The following is a 24,085-nucleotide window of genomic DNA, read 5'->3' on the forward strand; positions in this document are numbered from 1 at the left end:
GTGTTTTTTTATTAAATTAATCTGAGGAGGGAAGATGTACAGCAATGCCTCACATTCAGTGACAACCTCTAAGTTGTTACTTTGGGAACTATCTGCCCATTGAACCCAAGTGCTGGAAGAGATAACCACATTAAATTTTGTTGTTGTTCTTTTAGGATCTTATGTGTATCAATGTTTATTGTTTTATTTTTTATTTTTTTGTTTTGCCTGCATGGATGTCTGTGTGCCATGCGTATGCCTTGGTGCCCAGGGAAGTCAGAAAGGAGCAAAGGAACACCTGGAACTGGAGGTACATTTATGAGCCGCCATGGGGGCACTGGGAAATGAACCCAGGTCTTCTGGAAGAGCAGCCGGGGAGAGAGATGGCTCTTCCCGCTGAGCCATTTCTCTAACCCTAGGATAAGCACATTTCACAGTCTCCTATGCCCCACTGCAGGGAACAGAGAGAGATTTCAAGCTTTCCTTTCTGTATTTCTGCAAGGAAAAGCGAGACAGAAGGAACGTAAGCTCAGATGTTCCTGACGTTGGTCACTTCTCTCTGCTTACTGCTGGGACTTCAGCAACAGTGGGCAGCAGAGTTTCAGTTTGTCGCCAGCACCCAATCCAGAAGTGTCGGTTGACACCTAAGGTGGATTTTTAAAGATGAGGTGTGAGAGTGAAGAAGATGGCAGAGTAGGGATGCGTGATGAAGACTTAGTAACGGATGAGTAGAGCCTGGACCACTCAACAGTTCATGAAAATCCCTTTGTAATATACTGTATTTAAAGGTGTTTGATGTTGAAAACCGCTAGGCCATGGCCATAGGAGTTCCAATCTGGTTCTGTTATTTTAATTATGCAAATGAGATGATGGCCATTGTTTGTATATTCACCTTAGCAAACGTAGTGCCATAAGCTTCTCCCCGAGTCCTCACTTAAATGGTTTTATCATCAAAGTCAATTATATTTTTTTCTTCTTTTTCGTTTTCTTTAGTCGGGGTTTCTTTGTGTAGCTTTGGAGCCTGTCCTGGAACTCTCTCTGTAGACCAGGGTGGCCTCAAACTCACAGAGATTCGTGTGCCTCTGCCTCCCAAGTGCTGGGATTAAAGGTGTGCATCACCACCGCCTGGTTATTTTTCTTCTCTTTTTGAGACAGGGTCTCACTATGTAGCCTTGGGTGGTCTGCCTCTTGAGCACTGGGATTAAAGGTGTGTGTCACCAATCCTAGCCAAAGATGGAACTGATTCTCCTGACTGTGCAGTTGTGTTGAGCAACTCTAATGTTGGGTGAGTTGTGTTTGTTTTGTTTTGAAGCAGAATCTCCTTATGTGACCCAGTCTGGCTCTGAATTCTAGATCTTTCTCGCTCAGTTTCCCTGGTTTTGAGATTACATGTGTGCACCGCCATGTCTGACTACTCATTATGATTTTTAGTATTGCCTGAGGCTTTTTCTTTACAGATACAGTCTATGACTGTATATGCCATAGACTCCATTGAAAAGTACAAGCTAATCCCAAGACAACAGCCGCTTTCAGTGCTACATTCTAGGTACAGATGATGCATGTTTACATCTTCAGTGTCCTTTAATCCCATGTGATTGTGCTGAGTGTCAGAGGTGAGAATCCAAGAGTCGTGGTGCTGGTCATCTAGGTAGATGGACAGACTTTTCCATGTGTAACTGGCCCCACAGCAGAAGCAAGGGCACTGGCAATGTGAAGCTGGTGTCTGGTGCTGGCGTGCTGTGTGTCTGCACGGAGAAAAGATGCAGGAATGGCTGTGTGACCCCAGTCTCTATGGACAGGAGGGTGTGGTCGGTGGATGGTCACTGGAAGAGAAGAGAGGGTTGTGGAAGACACCAAGAGCCAAACACTCAGACTGGGATGCAGTGGGTACAAACAGCAACCTTTTAAAGAGTCAATGTGTGTGTGTGTGTGTGTGTGTGTGTGTGTGTGTAGTGCCTGCAGAGGCCAGAAGGGGGCATCATATCCCCAGCAGCCGGAGTTCCAGGTGGTTGTGAGATGCCTGGGAACCAAACTCAGATTCTCTGGCAGAGCAGCAAGTGCCCCAGTCCCCAACAGCTGCCTTTCCTACATATTTTTGTTGTTGTTGTTTTGTTGTAAGGAATGCATATGTCACCTAGGAAGTTTCAAATATGTCAAAGCATCTGATAGAACCCCAGTGGGGACATGGTGCATCTTCTGTCATTTTTATTGCAGAAGCATGGAGTGACGCATGCCACTAGGCAGCAGCTTATTGCACTGAAGGCTCAGGGAGCTAGAGGGAGGTCAGAGTTCAGATGAGAGGTGCTGGGGTGAACTGGCAGCGGGAGGTGGATCCTTCGAGCTGTGGGTGTGATAAGGGACTTAGACTCTGGCTGACTTATACATCCCGCTGCATAGCTGCAGGAGAGTCTTCCAGGATCATCTGGGTTTATGTAAGGATGGAAGAGCTTGGCAATGAGGGGGGAGGGGCACACAGCTTCGGCCATGATGGGTGTGCTTCAGGAAGTCTGTGAAGGTGAGAGAAAGAGAATTATTGAAGTTGTTTCCAAGCAAAAATCCTTGGCTATGGGGATCTGTCCTAAGGTGGCCTTGATCCAAAAGGAAAGTCTTGCTGGGCAGAAATCCTTGTTGGCAGTGCTTTTTGGGTGTGGTCGCCATGGCCTCTGTGCAGGTCGTGGGTTGCAGGGTCGTTTGTGAATGGCTTTCGACAGCTCTCGCTCTCAGGGGTACATGTCCCAGATCCCAATCTTCATACTCTTCTTATTTATTATTTATGTTTTATGGCTTGATAAGAATGACTCCATTTTGATTCTATTTTCTCAGAGTGGGGTGATACGGGGGGGGGGGTTCTGGAATTGGTGTCTCTTCCAGATGTAGATGATCAAGCACATACTAGGTGAAATAAAGACTTATTAGGCCACAGGATTACATTTCGTGTTCACCTGTTTAGGCAAAAGGAGCAGTGACATTGTCACTTCTGTTTATGTTTTAATAAAGTGACATGTCACTTGTGTTTATACCTTGAATACTCAGCAGTACAGGCTTTAAAAAAATCATATGTCTCTTCATTGTACACGGACTGTGTCGCATAAGAACAAGGCCATATTGTACATTATACATTCCCTTCAGCCTCCTCTTCTTCTCCCTCCCCTCCTCTCAACCCTCTCCCCTCCCTCTCCCATCAGTCCCTTAGACAGTCGCCCTAAACTCTAGAAGCCACGGAGGAGAGAAAACACAATGTTCCCGACATCGGCTGAATTTGCCTAAATGTGGTTATTTGATGTTGAAATTATTATGCTCCTCAGGAGTTTTCTTCCTGCTAGAATTTGATCAGAGGTACCTGGCTACCAGAGAAAGCTTTAAGACAACAGTTTGGAAACTTTAGCGTCTTGGAACTTTTTAATTTTCTTCCTCAGGACTCTAAGGAACTTCAAATGGCATGGAGTATACATTTATTTAGTGTATTATGTTTTAACATATTACATAGAAAATATAATAAATTTGCAACTCGGGATATGCTTTTTGGTTTTTTGAGGCAGAGTTTTTCTATGTAACATCCCTAAGTTGTCTTAGAACTCACTCTGTAGACCAGGTTGGCCTCGAACTCACAGAGATCCACCTACCTCTGCCCCCTAAGTGCTGGGATTAAAGGTGTGCGCCACCACTGTCCAGCAGCCCTTAGGTATTTCTTACTCTGATCAAGTTGAGTCAGGATTTTCCACCCGACTCTGGCTTTCTAGAAGACAATGTTCTCTGTGTCTGTCTATTCAGCCTGCTACAGGGAGTGGTTTTTGACTGAAGTTAAGTGAGAAAAATACAGACCGCACACCAAAAAAGTATTTGGAAAAGGAAAGAGTTTTTTTCCTTAATTTTAAATTACATGCATCTGTCCCAAGTGGCTATGTACTCATGAGTGCAGGTGCACACAGTGGCCAGCAGAGGGAGTCAGATCCCCTGTAGCCTGAGTTGGGCAAGTTGTAGGTTTGTCTGATGTGGGTGCTGGGAATTGGACTCAGGTCCTATGCAAGAGCACATATACAAATGAATAAAAGTAGCCAGGTGGTGGTGGCACATGCCTTTAGTCCCAGCACTCAAGAGGAAGAGGCAGGTGTGAGTTCAAAGCCAGCCTGGTCTACAGAGTGAGTTACAGGACAGCCAAAGTTACACAGAAAACCCCCGACTCGAAAACCAAAATAAAATAAAATAAAATAAAATATACACATTTTTAAATTGTTAAGAGCCCCTGAAGGAAGAATAGAGTCACTGCAAAGACTAGAAGAGACAGAGACCTGAGATATAGCATGATTAAGTTTTTTTTTTTTTTAGTTTTTCAAGACAGGGCTTCTTTGTAGTTTTAGAACTTGTCCCCTGGAACTAGCTCTTGTAGACCAGGCTGGCCTCAAACTCACAGAGATCCATCTGCCTCTGCCCACAGAGTGCTGGGATTAAAGGTGTGACCACCACTGCCCTACATGTTTTTTTCTTTTTTGGATTATTCTTTTGTACTTCAGAAATTGGGCAATTTCTACTTTTGCTTGACTCTGATGTTAAGGCGGGTGAAGAATGATGCTTCTCAGATGTCCACTGAGTCCCCAATACTGACAGAGGGGTCTGGGGACTCTGATGTTTAGGCAACTGGTTCCATAGCTGCCGAGTGGGGACCCTTCATTTTCTTCTTCTGCATTGAAGTTGTGCACTTGTCTAAACTCCTGCTGTCTTCTTACGTGCAGGTCTCGGATGTGGCTTATTATACACTGCGACAGTGACCATTACGTGCCAGTATTTTGACAGCCGCCGAGGCCTCGCACTTGGCCTGATTTCAACAGGTACCTTTTCAAAATTAAGTACAGTGTAGTCACAAGTTAACGTTCTAAACAGAGTGAAAAAGTGTGAAACACATGTGCGCAACTAGCCTCTGCCCACCGGCCAGTCAGTCAGAAAGCAAAGTGGTTTTTTTTTTTTTTTCAGCACTCCCAGAAGGAAAGTTTATTTTCTACCATAAATATGGGAATAGCTTTCAAAAACCCCGAAACCCAAGCCAGGCAGTGGTGGCACATGCCTTTAATCCAAGCACTTATGTAGCACAAATAATCAAAGAGGGAAAATGGCAACTTTTTGAGTCTTTGAGAGCTCAGTTGGTAGAGCATGAGACTCGTAATCCCAGGGTCATGGGTTCAAGCCCCACGCTGGGCACCAAATGTAGAATGATAATAAAACCCAGAGACAGATATTGAGGTTCAGTTTGAAAACCAGAAAAGCAAAGCAGCCAAGCCATTAGAGAAGTCTCACCTCTGCCAAGGCTGGGTGACTGCAGACTATACAGACTAAGCCTTATTCTCCTCATATTTTATGTTCCCTCTAGTGCTGGGATTAAAGGCATGACTCTCTAGTACTGGGATTAAAGGTCTGAGTCACCCCCACCTGGGTTTGTTTCTGCATTGATCTTGTGTAGTTCAGGGTGGCCTTGAACGCACAGAGACCGATTTGTCTCCCAAATCCTGGAATTAAAGGAGTGTGCCACCACTGCCTGACCTCTAGTGGCTTAGCTTTGCCCTTCTGATCTTTAGGCAAGCTTTATTTATTAAAAAAAAAATCACTATACACTTGGAAGGCAGAGGCAGATGGATCTCTCTGAGTTTGTGGTCTGGCCAGCCTGGTCTACAGAACAAGTTTTAGGACAGCCAGGGCTACACAGAGAGACCCTGTCTCAATCAGCAGCAGCAACAACAAAATAAACCCCGCAAAACTCAAACAAACAAGCAAACCCCCAGATCCATAAATGGCAGACCTGAGTACTAGACGTCAGAGTGATGGCTGCTGAGGAAGCTTCTAGTTGTTCCCAGGTTGTCTGCAGCTCTCTGAGAAGAGCGCGTGGATAAAAGCATCTGCTCTGGGAAGCAGGAAGGACGGGCGGGAAACAAGAGCTGCAGCCACTGTCAGAGTCTGCGGTCGGCCTTACCACGTAGTGAAGACCAGAATCCCGCCTAAAGCCCTGCTCCCTGAGCATGTCTCACTCACCTAGCTACACTCCAAGCCACACACACTTATTATCCCTCTAATAGTTAACACAGGATCACGGAAGGCACAAAATAGCATATACAAATGTAGATTTTAAGCCCGGTGTGGGAGCCTATGTCTTTAAGTTCAAAGGTCTGGGGCAGAAGGCTTGTGACCATGAATTTGGCCTGGGCTATACGTGATGAGAACCCTGTCTCAGACAAAGAAAGAAAAACATGTGTAAGTTTTATATATAATCTATGGCCTCCTCCAGGTATTTTGGGGTGGTAGTTAGTGTTTTAGATGGATTTTTAAAAACTTCTAAAGTAGTATCAGTCTCTGTGACTGATATAACAGTCTGCTTAGGGCAGTGGTTCTCAACCTGCAGGTCTTGACCCTTCTGGTGGGTTGAAGGACCCATTCACCGGGTTGCATATCAGGTATATTTGCATTATGATTCATCACAGTAGCAAAATTACAGTTATGAAGTAGCAATAAAAATAATTCTGTGGTTGGGGGTCACCACAATGTGAAGAACCATATTCCTCAAGAACAGAAACTGTTTGCATTTTAAATGGAAAATGGATTTTTTTTTTCATACGATATATTCTGTTTATGGCTCTCTCTCCCCCTGGTCATTCCAGAGGTCCTCCCTACCCACCCAGATCCACATCCCTTCTTGGTCTTTCTCATTAGAAGACAACCAGGCACCCAAGAAAATAATAATAAAAAATCATAAAACGAGATAAACAAAATAAAACAAACCTGAATATGACAAAATAAGCAAACAGAAAAACAAAGAGCCAAGCAAAAGCACGAGAGGCTCCTGTGGACACAGAGACACACAGATTTGTGTGCACAGAAATCCCCTAAAACACAAAGTCAGAAGCTATAACATAGAAGAAAGAGACCTGTAGGGTAAGAAACAAACAAACAAAAAACAAAAACCAGACAGAACATTAGGAGACAAATCAGCATAAAAACGAAAAAGAAAACACCTCCGAAAATGTCACTGAGTTCATTTTCTGTTGGCCGTCTACTGGAGAAAACAAACTTAACATTTGTGAGTAGTTCTCGTTGAGATAGCGTCCGGATTAGGGAAGGGGACAGCCATCTCTCCAGCATTCTGGAGCTAGATTTTGGTCGCTCACTTGTTGGTTGGTGTCGGACAAGGTACTTCACTGCTCAGTGCTTCCCTTTTCTGCACTGTAAGACAGGAACAGTGATATCAGACACAATACTCGGTTACTGGTGCTGTTGAGGCCCACGCAGTCTGTAGGATGGCTAGTGATTGTAACTGTGACCAAAATACCCTGCTGTGTCCAAATTGACTGATACCAAAGACACTGGAAATTCCCTGCTGTTGTGTGGCTCTGTTTGGCACTCACTCTGGAGGGCAGAGAAGAGGGGATGCGCTGTAGCCCAGCAAATCAAAACTGCAATACCCATGGGCAGTCTATTTGAAGCGTCTCCACTAACAGTTTACTAATGTAGAGCCAGGCATGAAACCCCCTTCATCTCAGGAGATCACAGAGAAGCAAAATCTTGGTAGTTTTCCCAAAAGAAACCATGAGTCAATGCCTTGAAACATAACCCTCCAGTCGAAAGGGGCAAAACGTAGAAATAAAAGCATATTATAAAGGTTTTAGCCTGACTGGTGCTGTGCGCTTGCCGGCCTAGCACTCAGGAGGCTGAGGCAGAGTAGCTGAGTTCAAGGTCAACTCTGAATCCCTGGGGGAGGGGGGGAACGACACCTGTTTCAGAACTAACCGCAACTGAAGGTTGTGGACTGTGATCTTCTCAGTGGTGAATCGAGATTAGAAAACAGTCCTCTCCTCCAATCTGCCTCACGTTCTGCTTTTGTACATTGCATGGTTTTTCTATTTTTAGCCTATTTTTAAAAGTGAAAAGAGCATTTCATAATGTGTGAACATTTGGGGAAACTGAGCGTCCATAAATAGCCATGCTGTCTCCTGTCTGGTGTTTCTGTGTTTCCCAGGGAGAGTTGAATACCGGGGACAGACGGGCATTGTATGCTCATGGTATCTTAGATGTTTGCCTTCTGACCTCTTACGGAAAAGCCTGAAACAATGGGTATTAATGAGCTAATTAGTGCACGTGTGTGTCTCTTACTCTTTGAGGTTCCCTAAACAGCAATTATTTTTTCTCTCCGTAGTAGTTCAAAATCTAGACTGGGATGAAAGCTTAATTAGTGTTTTTTTCTCACTTTGCTCTGTATGTTGACTATTTTTCAATTAAGATGTTCTGGTAGACGATTAAAAATCAGAGCTTTGCGTTTTCCAAAAAACGCCACAAGGAAACTCAGAAATTGGTTCCCATCACCCCGAAGAGTTGCCACATCTTTCTAAGTCATGGCCATGTGCTCACGGACACAGGCAGAGATTCGGGGTTTGCCCTGCCCTGTCACACAGCATGTTGTAGCTGTTAATTTCTGCTGAAGTGATTGGATGCATTTCAGGGTATGATAGATGAACTCTGTTGGTGAGCAATGGCGATTCTCAAGATCAAGGCAGAACTCAGAACCTTAAATTACATTTCTTTGTGTGTGTGTGTGTGTGTGTGTGTGTGTGTGTGTACATGTGTGTATGAATGTGAGCATGCGCAGCCACTTGCCACAACTCAGGCAGAGGTCATGGGAAAACTTGCTGAAGTTGGTACACGTCTGCCAGCCAGCATGTGAGTCAGAGACACTGAGCTCAGGCCCTCAGGTGTGGTGGCAGGTGTCTTTCTCTGCCAATCCATCTCTCTGCCATGAAAACAGAACTTTTAAAATACTAAGAAGATGTTTTAAGGTTCTAGAGACTAGCAGTCAAAGAGCATGGACCACTTTTCAGAGAACCCAGGTTTTGGTTCCTAGCATTCACATGGCAGGATATAACTATTGCTATGGCAGTTCCAGGGGATCCAATGCCCTCTCTGACTACCCCAGGCACCAGGCACACATGTGGTGCACACATGCGTATTCAAGGAAAACATCCGTAGACATTAAATCTCAGTCTTTTTAAAAGCACATGTTTAGTGTCTAATGGTGTGGCATCTTATGAGAACCTTTGTCGCATGGCACACTGGGTAGAAGTCACAAAGAGTGCATGGGACACAGGACAACAGTCTTGAGGTTGCCCATTCTGCTCCCTTCTTTGTTTTCTGAACTGACTTTAGCTGTTGAAGCACACACCACTTTTCAAAGATAGGGGAGAAATTTTGTCTATTATTTTTATCTTGTGTGTGTGGGTGTTTTGCCGGCATGTATGTCCGTGCACCTCATTCATGCAGTGCCTGAGGGGACCAGGAGGAGGCACTGGGATGCCCCTGGAACTGGAGTTACAGGTGGTTGTGAGCTGTCACATAGGTGCTGGGAACCAAACCGGGTTTCTCTGCAAGAGCACTCAGTGTTCTTAACTGCTACATCATCTCTTTGCTCCTGGTTATGATATTTTTTGATGAGATGAGTTTTTAGAGCATGGATGTTATGATCATCTAACTCAGAATTTTAAAAAATTAACCTGTTTACATTTTCCTGCTGTCTCATATGTCATTTCTCAGTGATACTTAAATTGTTTAAAGGCTCAATTAAAAAAAATGAAATAAGAACCCAACAAGAACGGCATAAATTAAACAGCATCGCGGTATGCTTAGGGAAATTGATGCTGAAGAGGAGGCATTTGTCCCTGTGTGATGTATAAGCCAGCATACTATAATTGAAATACTCCATCAAATCCCATGTCAGCCTTTTCTCATACTAATACACTAAGAATACAAATCACTCATTCTAGTGATTCTGCAATGAATTTAAATGATCAAACCATTATTAATATCCTAAAATTAATCTACAGCAGTCATCTTAAAAATGGAATGTAAAGATTTGCTTTTACAAAGACAATAAGACATAGTACGGAGCCCAGTACATAATAAATGTAAAAGGTAGTCAAAGATAGCGTTCGGTAGGACTGTAAGGACCAGCCAGATGACTCAGTGGGCAAAGCCTATGCTGCCAAGCCAGATGACCTGAATTCAAGTCCTGAGACCCACGTTATAGAATGAGAGAAGTGACTCCCAAAAGTTGTCTTCTGACCTACACACACACATACACACACACACATACACATGCACGTGCGTGCGCGTGCACACACATGCACATGCACACAAATGTACACACACATACATGCACGCACACGTGCGCACACATGCATGCTGTGGAAAGTGCATGGCTGTATAAAAATACACACTAAACAAAAAAGAACTGTAATTTAATAATTTTTAAAATAACTAAATTCCATGGGTTCCTGGAGTCAGGCTGACGGAATTATCTTGGTTTACGACTTTGAGATCTGTGGTAAATTTCTCAAGCTCTCCAGTTCTTATTCACAGCTTCCACAGATTGGGGGTTATAATAGGATGTACTCAATAGGACCATTCAAAGTAATAAATAAGATCATGTGTCCAAAGAACACAACAGGGAGCTGGAGAGATGGCTCAGCAGATAAAGGTATTTACGGCTTTCACTGAGGACCTGAGTTCAGTTCCCAGTACCCACATCAGGCAACTCACAGTCACCTGTAATCCCAGCTACAGGGGATCTGGCCTTTGTGGGTGCCCCCTCCACACAGAGACACATACATATAATTTAAAAATCAGATAAATCCTGGCAGGACTGAAGAGATGGCTCAGTGGTTAAGAGCACTGGCTGTGCTTGCAGAGGACTGGGCTTTGGTTCCCAGCACCACCCACGTGGCGGCTAACAATGGTCTGTAACTCGAGTTGCAGCAGATCCAACACCCTCTACTGGCCTCATGGGCACTGCACGTATGTGGTGCATATATAACCCTGCCACAAAAACATGCGTACACATAAAATCAAAATTTAAAAATCCTTTAAAATAAAATAATTCCTGAATCCAAACAGGGCCTTTGGATGTTGATTCTGTGAGTACTGCTGTCCTGTAATTTCCGTGTTCTCGCGGCTTTAATACTAAGGGACCGTGAGTGCCAGTGCAAATAGTAAGGGTGCTTGTGACGCCACCAGTGCGTGTCCTAAGGCAATAGAAACGATCAGACTAAGACTGAGAGGCTCTTGCTCTCTTGCAGGTTCAAGCGTGGGCCTCTTCATCTACGCTGCTCTGCAGAGGATGCTGATAGAGTTCTACGGCCTGGATGGGTGCCTACTTATTGTGGGCGCGCTGGCTTTAAACATTCTCGCCTGTGGCAGTCTGATGAGGCCCTTGCAGTCTCCCGACTGCCCTTTTCCTGAAAAAATAGCTCCGGAGAATATTCTAGAGAGATACTCCACGTACAGTGAGAAAGAGAAGAGCCTGGAAGAAAATCTGAACATCTTGGACAAGGGCTACGGCACCGAAGATAAATGCACCAGCACCTTGCCCAGCGGTGACTGGGCACGGGACAACCCCCCAAACCCCACAGCCGCCGCACACAAAAAGAAGGTTGCGGAGCAGACTTACTTTTGCAAGCAGCTTGCCAAGAGGAAATGGCAGTCATATAGGAACTACTGTGGCGAGACGGTGTCTCTTTTTAAAAACAAAGTGTTCGCGGCGCTTTTCATCGCCATCTTGCTTTTTGATATCGGAGGGTTTCCGCCGTCGCTGCTCATGGAGGACGTCGCGAGAAGTTCCAACGTGAGGGAAGAGGACCTCACCATGCCGCTCATCTCCATTATCGGCATCATGACCGCCGTGGGCAAGCTTCTTTTAGGCATCATGGCTGACTTCAAGTGGGTCAACAGCTTGTATCTCTATGTAGCTACCCTGATCATCACGGGCCTGGCCTTGTGTGCCATCCCCCTTGCCAAGAGTTACATCACCCTGGCGATACTTTCTGGGATCTTGGGTTTTCTTACTGGTAACTGGTCCATCTTCCCGTATGTGACCACAAAGACTGTAGGGATTGACAAATTAGCGCACGCCTATGGAATCCTCATGTTCTTCGCTGGACTTGGGAATAGCCTCGGGCCACCGATTGTTGGTAAGACACCCATCTTCCAGTCAGCTCAGTTTCTGTTCCTCACTGTGACAATTCCGGAGAGTGGATTATTTCACGGTAGTTTATTCAAGATTATTTGGCTAGGGATGCGGATGTAACCGGGCTGGAAGGGTGTTTGCCTAGTGTCCAGGAAACTCTACGTTTATTCTCCAGCCCTGTCTGAAACCAGGTGTGAGTGCCCGCCCACACCTGTAACCCTAGCCCTTGGGAGTGTGAAGTTTAAGTTCATCTTGGGTATATGGTGAGTGCTGGCTACACGAGACCCTGACTCAGCGCGTGCGCACACACACACACACATACACACACACACACACACACACACACACACACACACACACGTGTGATATAGTTGAGGAAGCTGATACGTTTCTTCTGCTTTGTGCCCACTCTTTATTTGGAAGAAACTAAAAACGCCTGCCTTGAATCTCAAGTTTTTAAAAGATTCTACTGTTTGGGCATAGCCAGCCATGTTGGGAGCAGGTGGGAGCAGACACATGTAACCACACATAGGCACACGTAACCACACATAGGCACATGTAACCGCACACAGGCACACGTAACCACACATAGGCATATGTAACCACACACAGGCACACGTAACCACACATAGGCACATGTAACCGCACACAGGCACATGTAACTGCACACAGGAACACATAACTTCACATAGGCACATGTAAACACACACAGGCACACATAATCATACACAGCCACACGTAGGCACACTTAACCACACATTGGTATATGTAACCACACACAGGCACACGTAACTGCACACAGGCACATGTAACCACCCACAGGCACACGTAATCACATACAAACACTGCTTCTGTGAAAGTCACACTCTTTTCCTCTCTGTCTTCTCAGGTTGGTTCTACGACTGGACGCAGACCTATGACATCGCCTTCTATTTCAGTGGCTTCTGCGTCCTGCTGGGGGGCTTCATCCTGCTGCTTGCCGCCTTGCCCTGTTGGGACGCGTGCAACAGGAAGCTCCCTAAGCCAGCACCAACAGCCTTTTTCTACAAAGTTGCCTCTAATGTTTAGAGGGATATTAAAAGGCACTATTTTTCTCCATTTTTCTACTTTATACTATATGTATACACACACACATATATAGTATATATATAATTTATATATATAATATATAGTATATATGTATGTATGTATGTATATATATATATATATATATATATATATATATATATATATATATATATATATACATAATTTAACAAATTGTTAGGCAGGTTCCCCAGAGTCAAGATCTTAGAGCAGCACTTCGGCTGACTCTGAAGGAGACTGTACTTCCACATACCCTGTTTTTATGTACTGCATGTGTAACCTTTACCCCTTGTATGCCCCTCCCTCAGGAAGTGGGACTGTTCTGTTTTACTGCTGTTGTTCGTGAGTTCAGGGTGTAAAGCTGTTGGCTAGCCTCGCCAAGTTTTCTCTGGGCGAAGAAGTTTCGTGACTCTCTGTGCTTTCCCCATGAGCTCTACCACAAGGTCTTAAACCACGCACGTTCCTGTCTTAAACCACGCACACCTCATGGCGGGATATTTGTGATGACCCCTAAGGAATAATTGTTGCCTCCTTTATATCAGACCCGCAAGTCCAGAGAAGACACTAAGCCATTTCACTTCCAGCAATGAAAGTGACAGTTACAATGTCACTAAGACTTTGAAGACTTTAGACAAGATTTTTTTTTTTTTAAATCGCAGCTGCCCGTCGTCCATTTTCTGTTTTATTGTCCTTGCTGAAACACTGTGGGGCATTCGGTGTTCACTGTGTGTGAACTTGTTCAATTCCTCCAGCAGTCTTACTGTGTGGCCGGCTCCCTAGGACCTCGCTCCCTGGTGTGTTGGTCAGCATCCACTCTCTGATGTCTCCTAAGAGCTCCTGCTTTGCTGGTTTCCGGCTTGGAAATACACCTCTGAACCATTCCGTCGGGCAAGTGGGAAGCATCCCTAGCATCCACTGGCTTTGAGCACTGTGGGAATGGGTTGCAAGGCCCTGCATGTCTTCCAAATGAAGCCGTGGTGCTTTCTCTTGGGCCTTTTCACGATTGCATCTTATTTTATGGACAGTGCTAAAAAAACAAAACAAAACAAAACAAAAACCCAAAAATAGCAACAACAGAAAACCCCAATGCTCTGTGTGTTTGTTAGACGTGGGGACAGCCAGGGTGAAGAGAAACTGATACACTCATCCAACCTTCTTTAATCCCAAGAATGTTGAAGGGTGAAAATAATGTTTAACAAATAGAAATGGGTTCAACTTTGAGTTCATCCAAAAACGGATTTCCTCTATAGAAATGGGTTTCAACTTTGCCAAGCTTCAGAATCCCCTACAGACCCTTCAGAAACTGAAATGCTTGGTACTATACTTTTAATTTTAATTCTGCATGTCGGCCCAAGAATCCATGTTTTAGCGAACTCTGCAGGGATTCGGGTGCCAGGGTCCCAGGACAGCTGGAGACTGGCAACAGTGGGGGGCTGTGCTGAAGCTCTGGGGAGCAGTGAGGGCACAGCGGGTAGGAAGCCCTGAGTTCATTGATCATCAGCACCTTAAGGGGAAGGAAAAAAGAAAAGAAACGAAACAGATTGGCAATAGACAAACATTTTCTTTTCTTGAATAAAAGCCAAAAAAAAAAAAAACCACCATGAAGTCAGGTATTTTAAAACAAACAGCCAAGGGTTTTTTAAGTAAGGGTTTCCTTCCTGCTGTGCCAAAATTGTCTTTTCATTTTTAAAAAAGCTGTGAGAGATTATTTTGTACATTGCCTTCTTTTGCAGACACCTGAATTGCTTTATTACACCAACCCCCACAGCGCCTCCCTGAGGTCTGTAACCAGCTGTGTCCGGTGTCATCAACCAAGGAGAAAGATTTCCTAGCATAGTCGGTCCTGTTCCATGATGCAATAATGGGACTCAAAGCACGTGAGACTTGTGCGCCACACTCAGATTTCTGGAAAGTTCTCTGTACCTCATTCTTCAGTCTATCAAAGTTAGTAAATAAAAAAAAAAATAACTTCAGCTCTAGGGGATCCGACACCCTCTTCTGTCTCCCACAGGCACCTGTGTACCGGTGGTATACACACACACACGCACAAATAAATAAATATAAAAAAGAAAACTTTAAAATTTATAGCTATGATTTTTTTAAAGCAATAAATAAAATAAACCTTATATGTGTTCATAGTCAAGGTCATATTTTGGTCAATATTGTGTTCAGGACATTCAGTGGCCTGAAAGGTTTGACTTGATTAATGTCTGCATCCATCAATGGTGACAACTGCCCAGATGTGGCCCTCCCATCAATATCGCCCATGTATGTACTAACCACTGTCTAGGGAATGAATTTCAAGTGATGGTGACATATTTTGGCTTGGTTCCTCTCAGCGCCTCGTCTTCCTTCCGCGATGCAGTGACCCTCCGTGGGAACGCACAAATATAGATTAGATTATCGATCTAGTTTTCCTCTAGACTGGGCCAGAGTGACTCAAAAGCTGATGTACTGAACTACTTTGACTCCTGAGTCGGAGGAACTCATGTGTCAGCCCTGCGGGATCCTTCTTGGCACTGAGGAAAAGAGACTTATTGATGATCTCACCAATTATACAGAACTTTCCTCTTGAGTGAGGGTCTCCCACTGCTCAGGCTGGCCTGGGCTCCACAGCTCCAGTGCAGTCTTGCCGGGTCTCTCTGCTAGCTGAGATGCTAGGCATGTAGGTACCACTGTGTCCCTCTCTTCCTCCATTTGCCAATGTGTTCCTGGCTTACGCTGTTTCTCTCCTGCAACAACTGTGGGATGTGGTAACTGGCTCCCCTTTTCTAATACAAAATGGAACTGTCCTGATATGATCGCTCTAATACAGAAGCACAAGGAAAGTCATTTCCAAGAGCAAAAAGAGCCTGGCTCTCTTTGTGGAGACCAAAAGCTGTCCCTTTGATGCCTAAAGTGGGTGGGGAATGGTGTGCAGCCAGGGAATTTCTGCCAAGCCCGATGTTCCAGGAACGAGCATTTAAAATGAACGTCATACATTTATTCTGATCCAGAGCGAGCCTCCTGTGAATAGAGATATTTCCGGACATTGGAAATGCTGTGGACTGAGTGTGAGAAGGGTGTGGACCGGGGGAGCTTGTCTGCAATGTCCCTGCCTACTCGTGTTGAGAGTCAGTGCTCACCTGTCCTTTCTCTGAGGAGCCGGACGCTGGTGCTGGTCTAATTCTCTCCAGGGAGCCGTGATATCAGAAGGGGATAAAGTCAGGGTTTAAAGTCCCCATGAGGAACAATCCTAAGGGTCAGCACTGGTAGGTCATGACTCTCTCTCTCTCTCTGTCTCTCTCTCTGTCTCTCTCTCTCTCTCTATCTCTCTGTCTCTCTGTCTCTGTCTCTCTCTCTCTCTCTCTCTTCAGAGAGAGAGGGAGAAACGTTGATGGAGAAGGTCTGTGGTCTCAGAGAGTCTCAGCAGCTCCCAATCAGCACAGGATTATACTTAGATGGAGCATTGCCCCCAGTTAGCATAGGCAGTGCATTTTCTCCTCCTTAATCACCATCTTGGTACTTTGGTTACATGGTCAGCTGTGTCTGATGGTTGCCAGCTATGACACCCCTCTTTGAGGAAGGAGTTACCCCCAGGCAATGACAGTGATTGGAGGTGTGTGGGACACATGGAAACATTCGGGATGCTACATCTACATCCTCATCGTCCATGACCAGATGGTCCAGGCTCTGTCTAGCTTAGCCCCTGTGTCTGGGTGACTATGAGCATCTTATTGGCTTCTCAAGACGCTGTTTTCCTCTTTTATAAACAACACCGTCTAGCTATCCTGAGAATTAGGTAAGATGACACACGGAGGTGACTGGACTATTTTTATTCTGCCTCTGTTCTCAAGAGCATGGCTTGTCCTGTGGGAGGCAGCACGCATCCCTGGACACAGGTGGGTCATGTTTGCACTGCAGAGTTTCACTTAGAAAAGGGTTGTCCCGCTTGTAGGAATGCCTCAGCTCTTGCCCTCTCCCCAAGCAGGCTCTTGTCAAAATCCTCCGGAGAAGGGAACCCTGACTCAGCACATTTTCCTGGCTTTGCCATTCAGAAGCTCTGACACAAAACAAAGCAAACAGAACCAAACACAGGCTGTTCCTCCGCAAACCAAATAGGATCCACTGTGTAAATTGAATTGCTACAGGAGCGTGGACTTCTATTTATTTTTCTTCAAAAGCCTTCATGCCAGCTGCTCGGAAGGTGGGCCTGGAACCGGGCAGCGAGCAAACCGAGCTGATGTGTTTACTGAGTGCTAATTGCCTTCAGCTCTGAGTCCCCACCCCGCCCCTTTCCAGGATGCCCTTGTGATTTACTGTTGAGGGAATGAAACACAACTCTAGGCCAAGACTTCTGGGATTTGGCTCCTCAGAGATTTCTCAGCTGCCTGTTTGCTTCCTACCACATAGTTTGGTGGTCAGACTCATTTATCTTATGTGTTCTCCTTTTAAGAAGAAAGAAGGGGCCAGAGAGATGGCTTAGCGGTTAGGAGCACTTGCTGTTCTTGCAGAGGACTTGGATTTGGTTCCCAGTCCAACTGTCTATAACTCCAGTGCCAGGGGATCTGATACCCTTGTCTGGTCTCTGCTGTGCTCACAGACTCACACCTACACACATACACATAAAAATTTTAATAAATACATAAATATGAGGAAAATGATATATCTCTAAAAACACTTTAACTTTATTGTTTTTCTTTTTCTAAGTGATATTTTGTGGTTTTTTGTTTTATTTATTTATTGTGTTTACAGTATTCTGCCTACATGCATGCCTACAGGCCAGAAGAAGGCACCAGATCTCATTACCGATGGTTGTAAGCTACCACGTGGTTGCTGGGAACTGAACTCAGAACCTTTAGACAAGCAAGCAGTGCTCTTAATCACTGAGTCATCTCTCCAGCCATCTAAGTGGTATTCTGAAAGCTTTACTAAGCAATCTGAATAAAAGATAACACAGTACCATCTGGTTGTTAGGACCTTCAGCGCTCCATAGTCAAGAGGGATAGGTAGGCTCCTCATGGGAATGTTTTTGATTATAATAAGACAGGTTATTTTCAGGGCAGAGCTCAGAAAAATCCTGAAGATCTGCAGCTTTGCTAGGCTGCTGTCCACAGGTCATAAAGAGAAAGGTGATTTTCTTCCTGTGTGCAAGCAGTATCATGGTTCATTTCTCATCAGAAAGCCTCACTAAAGACAGACGCAATCCAGCTCAGGGCCGTAGCATGGAAACTCTGTTCCCAGAACACCATGGTAGGGTGAATCTGGGCTTGCCTTTGTTCAGGAGGACCTAGGTATTTCGCAAATGATATCTTGTTCTGATTAAGCTCCAAAGGCATTCACAAGTCACAAGAGCTGACTACCAAGAGGTCTCCAAGGACATTTGGGGCCTGGCTCTCTCCCAGCAGGTCTGGGTGGTTCACTCCGATTCATCCACTTATGATGCATGAAGGCTCAGAGATATCACTGTGAGCCAGGCAAAGCTCGGAGGGCAAAGGAAACAAGACAGTGTGTAGTCTTCTCCAGCAATTTGGTCATCTCTGAGAGTGACGCATGCCTCTGCTTGCTCTACGGTGTGTGTAACCTTTGAAAGAATAATATTACCCTTATTCCTGGCAGCATGATTGCCAAACACTTCTTTGTGGCCCGTGTGTCCTTGCATGACCTGCTCACATTTGTTCTGCATCCTTGAAAATAGCCCGTCTGAGTGACAAGGGTGCCCGTTGCCTACCACTTAGGTCTGTTGGCGCGTTGTAGTTTCTGGTAGGACATTTATTTCTTCTATTATAGTTGAGTGCTGAACATCTTTTTTCTTGTATGTAGTTAGGGATAATTGAACTGATTCTCATTTTATTGGCTTATTATCGTGTATATGCATGATGTGTATGTGTTTGTGTGCGTGCCTGTATGTGTGTGTGTGTGCGCATGTGCAAATATAAACATGCCATGAAACACGTTTAGGAATTAGTTCTCTTCCACTGTGGGCTCTGGGAAGTGAACTCAGGTCGGCCAGGGTTTCATGGTAAGGACTTTTACTTTTTGACCCCTTTTCTATTCATTCATTCATTCATTCATTCATTCATTCATTTAACTTTTATGGGTATCTTGTATTTCTATCTTGTATATCTGTGCCCTGCGTGCATGTCTACAGAAGCCAGAAGAGAGTGTCAGATCCCCTGGGACTAGAATTAAAGTCGGTTGTGAGTTAAAGATGAGTTTAAGCACTCAGGTGCTGGGGATTGAACCTGGGTCCTCTGCGAGAACACACAGTGCTCTTAACCACTGCACTGTCTCTCTGGCCCCTGGGTTTCTATTTTTAGAGATACTTTGTTACATGAGTGACATTTATCTCTTGTAATGTTAAGTCCAAAATGATTTCCCCCACTTTTTCATTTATCCTTTTATTTCGTTTATGATCTTTGACCTTGTTAAAGCTTTATACATTTTTTTTATATTTCAATCATTTTTGTCATAGATTTTTCCAAATAGATTTTGTGTGCTTATAAGCATGTTTTAAATTTTATTTATCTGCTGATTTCCAGTGTTGCTTTTTCTTACGGCTAAGGACCTTATTTCAAACAAAAATTTAAAAATAGAGTCTTTGTGTGAGCATGTGCCTACTTCATACACACATATGCACATGCAAATACCTAAAAAGATATTTAAATCTAACTTAAGTTTAATTGGGCGTTAGAGTTTGGGCTAGGGGAGATGGTCACGAATCAAGTGTGTCTGTGGAAGCATGAGAGGCAGACTTCAGCTCACCAGCGCCCCCACGAAAACTGCCTGGGGGCCTTGTAACCCCAGCACTTGGGAGGCAGAGACAGGGACCTCTGTGGCAAGTTGTTTGCTTAGACTAGTTGGAACTGATACGCTCCAACACGGCAAGAGACCTGCTCTAAGATTGGCTTTGGGCAACCAGGCTCCACCATATAGTTTCCTACGGTAAATGCTTTCCCTGCTGATAAATCTTGAGATTTATTTTTAAAAATAATTATTTTTATTTTATGTACATTGGTGTTTTGCCTGCATGGATGTCTGTGTAAGGGTGTTGAATCCCCTGGAACTGGAGTTACAAGACAGTTGTGAGCTGCCATGTGGGTGCTGGGACTCGAACCTGGGTCCTCTGGAAGAGCAGCCAGTACTCTTAACTGCGGAGCCACCTCTCCAGCCCCAAATCTTAAGATTTAAATATGGGTCCAATTTGCTTGTTTGTCTTCTGCCAAAAGTGGACTCCTGACATTGGTCATCCAGGGTACCCACTGCTGGGGTTCAACTGGGAGAGTGTGGACAGATGGTTACACACATAATCATAGTTAAGATTGACTAGTTGGGGGTCATTGGCCTTCTTATCCTCTTGTGCATGGAGTCATATGAGGTAAGGCATTAGGGTTGGACCTGTTCGGTGGCCGCTGCGTACACGAGACTGTAGAATAATAGCCCCTTTGATTCTGCAGCATTGTCTGGTTTGGGAAGTACTTCCTTATCCATTTTCCTCGTCTGGTTCCCATAGCAACCATGACAGAGGCTAGGCAAATGATGCTATCATCCCTTTACTCAGGAGGAAGCACAGAAGGAAACTAAAGATTCCTGTGGCTAAGAAACTGCCTCTGGTCTCCGGTCTCCTGTGGAGCATGCTGGTCAGATCTGAGGCTGGCACAACCCTAAGATCCAGTGGGCAGTGCCCAGAACCTGATGAGGGAAAAGATGATGGCTTCCACCTTGGTAGTCAACAGCCTGGGGCAGCTTCACCCTGTCCCAGTGTGGGGCAGTCATTTGCTGTGGTCTGAGAGCTCTCTCTTCCTTTGGATCTCTTCAGATCCTCTGTTTTCCACAGGCTGTCCCTTGAATTTGCCTACGAGTTAACTGCAACTCTTACTGGATGATACGAGATTCCCATCTAGTCTCTTAGAATTCAATGTAGCTCCTTTTTTTAAAAAAAGTATGTATGTATGTATTTATTTGTTTATTTGCCCCTGTAGCTCCTTTTAAAATCAAAAGGCCAAAGCATTAGATGAAATGACACCGTATTCCAACAGAAGCAATTTCAGTCTGTGCTTATCTTAGGTGTGAATGAAAATTCCTGAAAAGAAGCTGTGTCTGGCTTTGAACCAAAACCAAATAACCAAACAAACCAAAAGAAAAAAGAAAAAAAAAGAAAAAAAAGACCTTCATAAGGAATTTCTGCTTCTGCAGAGATTGTAAGGTCAATCTCAGGACTGTGAGAGATTGGGATTTTGTAGGTTCAGAGGCTAATTACTTTATCTCTGGCTAGTGTTAGCCTTCAGGAGTAACCTTTCCTTACCCCCACTCTCTCTCTGAATTAATACTTTGCAATACCAAAGACTTCAGGGCTGGAGAGATGGCTCAGCGGTTAAGAGCACTGACTGCTCTTCCAGAGGTCCTGAGTTCAAGTCCCATAACCCACATGGTGGCTCACAACCATCTATAATGAGATACTGCGTCCTCTTCTGGTGTGCAGACGTACACTCAGGCAGAACCCTGTATACATAATAGGCAAATAAATCTTTAAAAAAATAAACAATAAAGATAGGTGGTGGTGGTGCAGGCCTTTAATTCCAGCATTTGGAAGGCAGAGGCAGGTGGATCTCTCTGAGTAGGAGGCCAGCCTGGTCTATAGAGTGAGTTCCAGAACAGCTAGGTCTATACAGAAAAACCCTGTTTTGAAAAACAAACAAAACTAAAAAAAAAACAAATAAACTAAAAACAAACAAACATTCAAGCTCCCCCACCCGCCAACCTCTTATAAGCTATTAACTTAGCAGAATACTGGTTTCCATGGAATCTCAGAGATAAATGTTAGGTGGTGGTGGTGCTCACCTTTAAATGTGTTGGTTGACATAGGAAGCTGCTGAGCAGCCAATGAGGAAAAGAAGGGAAACTGAGATGTGCTGATTACAGACTGTGCTTAAGACAGAGCAAGGGAAGTGTGTACTGTGTGTATGTGTGTGTTGTGTGTGTGGGTATATGAGAGGGCATGCAAGGGTACATGTGTGTGTGTGAGTCAGGACCCCATCTAGAAACAGAATTACCCTCTGCTCACTCAGAGACTATGAGTTCAATGGACGGACTGTGACTATTGGGTAGGCAGGGTATACCCTTGGACATCAGAACAACCCCACAGTTGTAATGATTTCTTTTCAGGGGCTAGGAATACCAACTGTACCTGCTGTGGGATGACCCTCTGTATATTGTGAATATATTTTATTACCATTAGTTAATAAAGGAACTGCTTTGGGCAGATGGTGCAACAGAAGATAGCGAGGCGGGAAAACCAAACAGAGATACAGGAAGAAAGGAGGAGGAGTCAGGGAGACTTCAGCAGCCACTGGAGAATCAAGATGTGAGATAAGAAGTCACGAGCCTCATGATAAAATATAGAATAATAGAAAAGGGTTAATTAAAGTTGTAAGAGTTAGTTAATAATAAGCCTGAGCTAATAGGCCAAACAGCTTCTAATTAATATTAAGCCTCAGAGTGGTTATTCAGGAACTGGCAGGAGGTAGAGAAACCCCTCCCCCTGTAGTTATAGTGCCCTCCTACTGGGACTTGTCTTAGGTTACCTCAGAACTAGCACACTCAGGCTCAGAGCATTGGAGCCATTAAGTGACCCTGAAGTGACAGCAGGGGAACTCACTGAATTACTCCTCAGGTCAGCTTCTACTGAGCAACCTGCTTTTCCACTTCTCTTGCAGTCTGGCTTCCAGAAATCTATCTCCATGCACTTCTTGTCTCTCCCTGCTTCCTAGAAATCTAATGGCAGGCTTGTGATGCTGGAGCCAAGAGCCTGAAGGTGTTGGCACCTGGAAGAAGAGGCTGCACACTGGAAGTTAGCTGGGGAAGCATCCAACTCCCACAGGGGCTCATGGCCAATACTGAAAAATAGAAGGTCACCAAATCTCTGTTTCTGGTCCCTTTCCAGGGTCTGCCACATAAAAGAACCAGCATGGCATTCTGGGTAACAAGGTATGCAGGAGCGACTTCTAGGAGGAAGAATAAACCATATAATAGACAGGAATAGGGTGGGGCAAATGAAGTAACAGTGTTTCCTACTGACAGAAACCAGAAGAATATAGAAATATAGACAGACACATTCCTACTGACATAAACTGGAAGAACATAGAAATATAGAAAGATGTGTTTCTATTGACATAAACTGGAAGAATACAGAAATATAGACAGACTCATTCCTATTTACATAAACTGGAAGAATATAGAAATATAGACAGACAAGTTCCTATTTACATAAATTGGAGGAACACAGAAATATAGAAAGATGTGTTCCTATTGACAGAAACTGTAAAAATAGAGAAATATAGACAGATGCGTTCCTATTTACATAAACTGGAAGAATATAGAAATCTAGAAAGACATCCATTGCTGTAGAGGACAATCCTCCAAGCCAAAGACCACTATCTTCAGGAACTCAGTTGGCCCTGTAGGGAAAAAAATCTTCACAGTTGGGCTTGTTGACTCTTCATTTCCCCCACCCTCTGTCGAGAGAGGAGGTGGGAGGAGGTCATGGAGTAGTCAGCCTGAGTAGTCAGCCCTGCCTCAACCAGCTGAATCCAACTCTGCCCCAACTGCACGGTCTTGAGAGACAGTGTAGAGGACATCACTGGGGAAAGATGGGAGGAGGGGTTCATCTATGCAGCCTTGGGGTAGTCACCCTCCCTGCTGGGTACACGGTATGGCTATTTTAAGGTCACCTATGCTCACGCCTATAACCCCTCACCCACTGCTTTGTGTGGTGATTTGAAAGAAAATGGCCCCCACAGGCTCGTACGGAGTGGCACTGTTAGGTGTGGCCTTGTCAGAGTAGGTATGGCTTGTTGGATGAAATGTGTGCGCCTCGGGTAGGGCGGCGTGGGTAGGGTCGGGCGGCAGAGGGCTGAGGTCTCGTATGCTCAGGCCAGACCCAGTGTGGCATTCTTCCTACTGTCTGCTGATCTGGATACAGAAGTCTGCTCCTTCTCCACCACCATGTCTGCTGCCTGCCACCATGCTTCCCATGGACTCTTTATCTCCCTC

The 24,085-nt window shown here is 44.7% G+C and overlaps 1 protein-coding gene across 9 annotated transcripts in view; it reads left to right on the forward strand.

Moving 5' to 3' along the window:
* Slc16a9 (solute carrier family 16 member 9) overlaps positions 1 to 15,197 on the forward strand; it is a 48,484-nt gene extending 33,287 nt beyond the window's left edge. For 6 of the 9 annotated variants that reach the window (XM_087898216.1, XM_087898223.1, XM_087898215.1 and 3 more), the window contains 3 exons: positions 4,710 to 4,805; positions 11,082 to 11,972; positions 12,858 to 15,197. In XM_087898216.1, the coding sequence (XP_087754342.1) occupies positions 4,710 to 4,805; positions 11,082 to 11,972; positions 12,858 to 13,036 (1,166 nt within the window). In that variant the 3' untranslated portion in view covers positions 13,037 to 15,197. Of the gene's footprint in view, positions 1 to 213; positions 290 to 4,709; positions 4,806 to 11,081; positions 11,973 to 12,857 lie in introns of those variants that run through there. The other 3 variants (XM_087898219.1, XM_087898222.1, XM_087898221.1) reach the window with 2 other exon arrangements.
* Positions 15,198 to 24,085: the final 8,888 nt, after the last annotated feature.

Source organism: Myodes glareolus, chromosome 18, assembly GCF_982192425.1.
Source record: "Myodes glareolus chromosome 18, mMyoGla1.1, whole genome shotgun sequence".
Classification (NCBI taxonomy): domain Eukaryota; kingdom Metazoa; phylum Chordata; class Mammalia; order Rodentia; family Cricetidae; genus Myodes; species Myodes glareolus.